Source organism: Mus caroli, unplaced genomic scaffold (assembly GCF_978045245.1).
Source record: "Mus caroli unplaced genomic scaffold, Mus_caroli_1 scaffold_5, whole genome shotgun sequence".
In the NCBI taxonomy this organism is placed as follows: Eukaryota; Metazoa; Chordata; class Mammalia; order Rodentia; family Muridae; genus Mus; species Mus caroli.
In genome coordinates, this window is record NW_028227260.1 from 63902242 (window position 1) to 63905077 (window position 2836).

Below are 2836 nucleotides of genomic sequence, written 5' to 3' on the forward strand. Positions count from 1 at the left end.
CCGCCCCCATCCTCTATTAAGCCTTTCCAAGGTGCTTAATACTTCACAGAAAAACTAGAAAAACGTCAAATGTAGCATCACTGAACATTCCCTTCCTCTAATTCTTCTACTTCATCTCCGTTTTTCCTTTGTGCGAATTTGATTCCCTAATAAGTTCGAACCCCACAGCAAGCCTGGCCTTTCAGTCAGAAGTGGGAGGGGGGCGGGAGGGGAAGCCTGAGTGGGGCGTGGTCACCACATTGCAGAGCTTGAGTGCGCCTGCGTAGGATGCGGCAAAGCTAGGTGCTCTTAGGCTTTCCTTCATTGCTGGCTTCTGCTTTTGTAAAAGGATCGCCTGTCTCGCCAGCTCTCACTTTCGAACCGCACAGCTCCCGAGTATCAGGCTTGGGCTCTGTGCCGAGGTGCCAACACACCTCAGATCCTCCCTCCGACGGATCGCTGACCTCCGCGTTCGCGCTCCTGTCTCCTGGAACCATGTCTCTGGTAAGCCAGAATGCGCGCCAAAGCAGCGCAGAGACCACTGCAGATTACAGCGACAGCCAGGGTGAAATGCAGGCTACTAATGCCTCCGGGCCCGCCACCTCCATGCTAGCCCTCGAAGCTCCCCAGGGCCCTGAGATTCCAAACGATCCACAGGGAGCCAGCGCTTCCCAGGCTGTGCGGGACCCGAGTGACATCGAGGTTCTCATCGATGAGCAGTCCCGACGTTTGGGGGCGCTCAGGGTCCACGACCCTCTTGAAGAGAGGTCGGTTGCTTTAGTGAATTTCATGCGCATGAAAAGCCAAAATGAGGGGTCTATCCGACAGTCAGAAATGCTGGAGTTTCTCAAAGAATACTCAGATCAGTTCCCTGAGATACTCAGACGAGCCTCAGCTCATCTGGATCGGGTCTTTGGGTTGAATCTGAGAGTCCTTGATCCTCAGATGGACACTTACAACCTAATCAGCAAACCAGGTCCCCAGACCACTGAACGGCTAGCAGAGACCCTGGACATACCAAAAGCGGGTCTCCTGGCCTTGGTCCTAGGCCATATCCTCTTGAATGGCAACCGGGCAAGAGAGGCCTCCATTTGGGACCTGCTGTTAAAGGTGGATGTGATAGATGGGTCTCAGAGGATCAACAACCAGTTTGGGAACACAAGAAACCTCCTTACTATTGACTTTGTCCATATGCGATTTTTGGAGTACTGGCCAGTATATGGCACTAATCCCCTTGAATTTGAGTTCCTGTGGGGCTCTAGAGCTCACAGAGAAATCACAAAGATGGAAGCCCTGAAGTTTGTAGCGGAGGCCCATGATGAAGAACCCTGGAGCTGGCCAGAAGAATATAACAAAGCTCTGGAAGCTGACAAAGCCAAAGAGAGAAGCCAGGCTGCTGGCTTAGAGTTCTGGTCAGAGGACACTATGAATGATAAAGCAAATGAATTGGTCCAGTTGGCCATTGGTGTCACTGAGGAGTTGCTGCCTATCCATCAGGATGAGCTATTTGCTAATACTGGCAAAGAATTCCAGGATGTGTTCCCAAATATCCTCAGCAGAGCCACTCTAATCCTTGATCTGTTTTATGGGTTCTCTCTGATTGAGGTTGATACCAGTGAGCACATCTACCTCCTTGTCCCCCAACCAGAATCAGAAGAAGAACAAGTAATGCTAGAGAGCCTAGGCAGACCCACCCAAGAATACTTGATGCCAATCCTAGGTTTGATCTTCCTGATGGGCAACCGTGTCAAAGAGGCCAAGATCTGGAACTTACTCCAGAGATTTAGTGTTGATGTAGGGAGGAAACACGCCATCACCTGTAAGCTAATGAGGCAACGATACCTAGAATGCAGGCCGCTCTCCTACTCGAATCCAGTTGAATACGAGCTGCTCTGGGGTCCTCGGGCTCACCATGAAATCACCAAAATGAAAGCCTTGGAATATATGGCTAGGTTCTACGGGAAACAGCCACAGGACTGGCCAGAGCAATACAGGGAGGCTGTGGAAGATGAGGAGGCCAGGGCCAGATCTGAGGCAACAGCCATGTTCTTCTTCGGTTCCATCTGACGTTGGACATTTCACTTTAGTTGAGTGACATCTGTTAAAAGGGCATTTGGGAAATGGACACTAGGGTCCTAAATCAAAAGTTGAGAGGGTTGTGGGAAAGAGTACACCTTGTGTTTATTGCATTCCAATTCTAATAGCATTTCTTCCCTTCTAATATACTCTTTAATTGTCTTCATGATGATCAGTGTTTATAAGTGAAATTGCTCCTTTTCTTTTCCTGTCTTGTTTCAGTATGAGTTCAGATAGCTGTGTAAAATGTGTTGGTAATATTTACATATTTGAACTAACCAGTAAAATAAGCTAAATAACAGTAATAATACACATGTGTGTGTGCGCACACACACATACACACACACACACACCAAACACAAAGTCATGTGGTTGCCCTCCTTTTGAGTCTATTGTTGCGTTAACAAACTAACAAAAATTAAAGACTGTTACTTCCCTGTATTTAATTTGCAGTTGCAAAGTGTATTAAAAAATAAAAGTATAATGAGTTAGATGCCATGCTATGTGATCATTTATTCAATAAACATTTGTCAGGTACTGTGTGCTCAGAAGAAGACCACATGCCAGGGGTAAAGTAGAAGCCTGAGCTGGGCCTCAGGCTGGCAATGAACCAGTGGGGTGGGGTGGGGTGGGGTGGGGTGGGGTGGGGTGGGGTGGGGCATGCTATCGAAGTCCACAAGTATAACTCCCAACTATGTGATGGGAGGGCAGTGGAGAAAGCAATGGCAAACAAGGAAGGTGGGAAAAAGATCAGGAGTATGAAGCAGGAGATGGGTGAGGG

At 48.3% G+C, this 2836-nt stretch overlaps 1 protein-coding gene across 1 annotated transcript; it reads left to right on the forward strand.

Annotated features, from left to right (window-relative positions):
• The first annotated feature begins 277 nt into the window (after positions 1-277).
• On the forward strand, positions 278-2537 carry Magee2 (MAGE family member E2). The gene has a single exon (XM_021154061.2). The coding sequence runs from the start codon at positions 475-477 to the stop codon at positions 2044-2046; it is 1572 nt and encodes a 523-aa protein (XP_021009720.1). The 5' UTR covers positions 278-474; the 3' UTR covers positions 2047-2537.
• Positions 2538-2836: the final 299 nt, after the last annotated feature.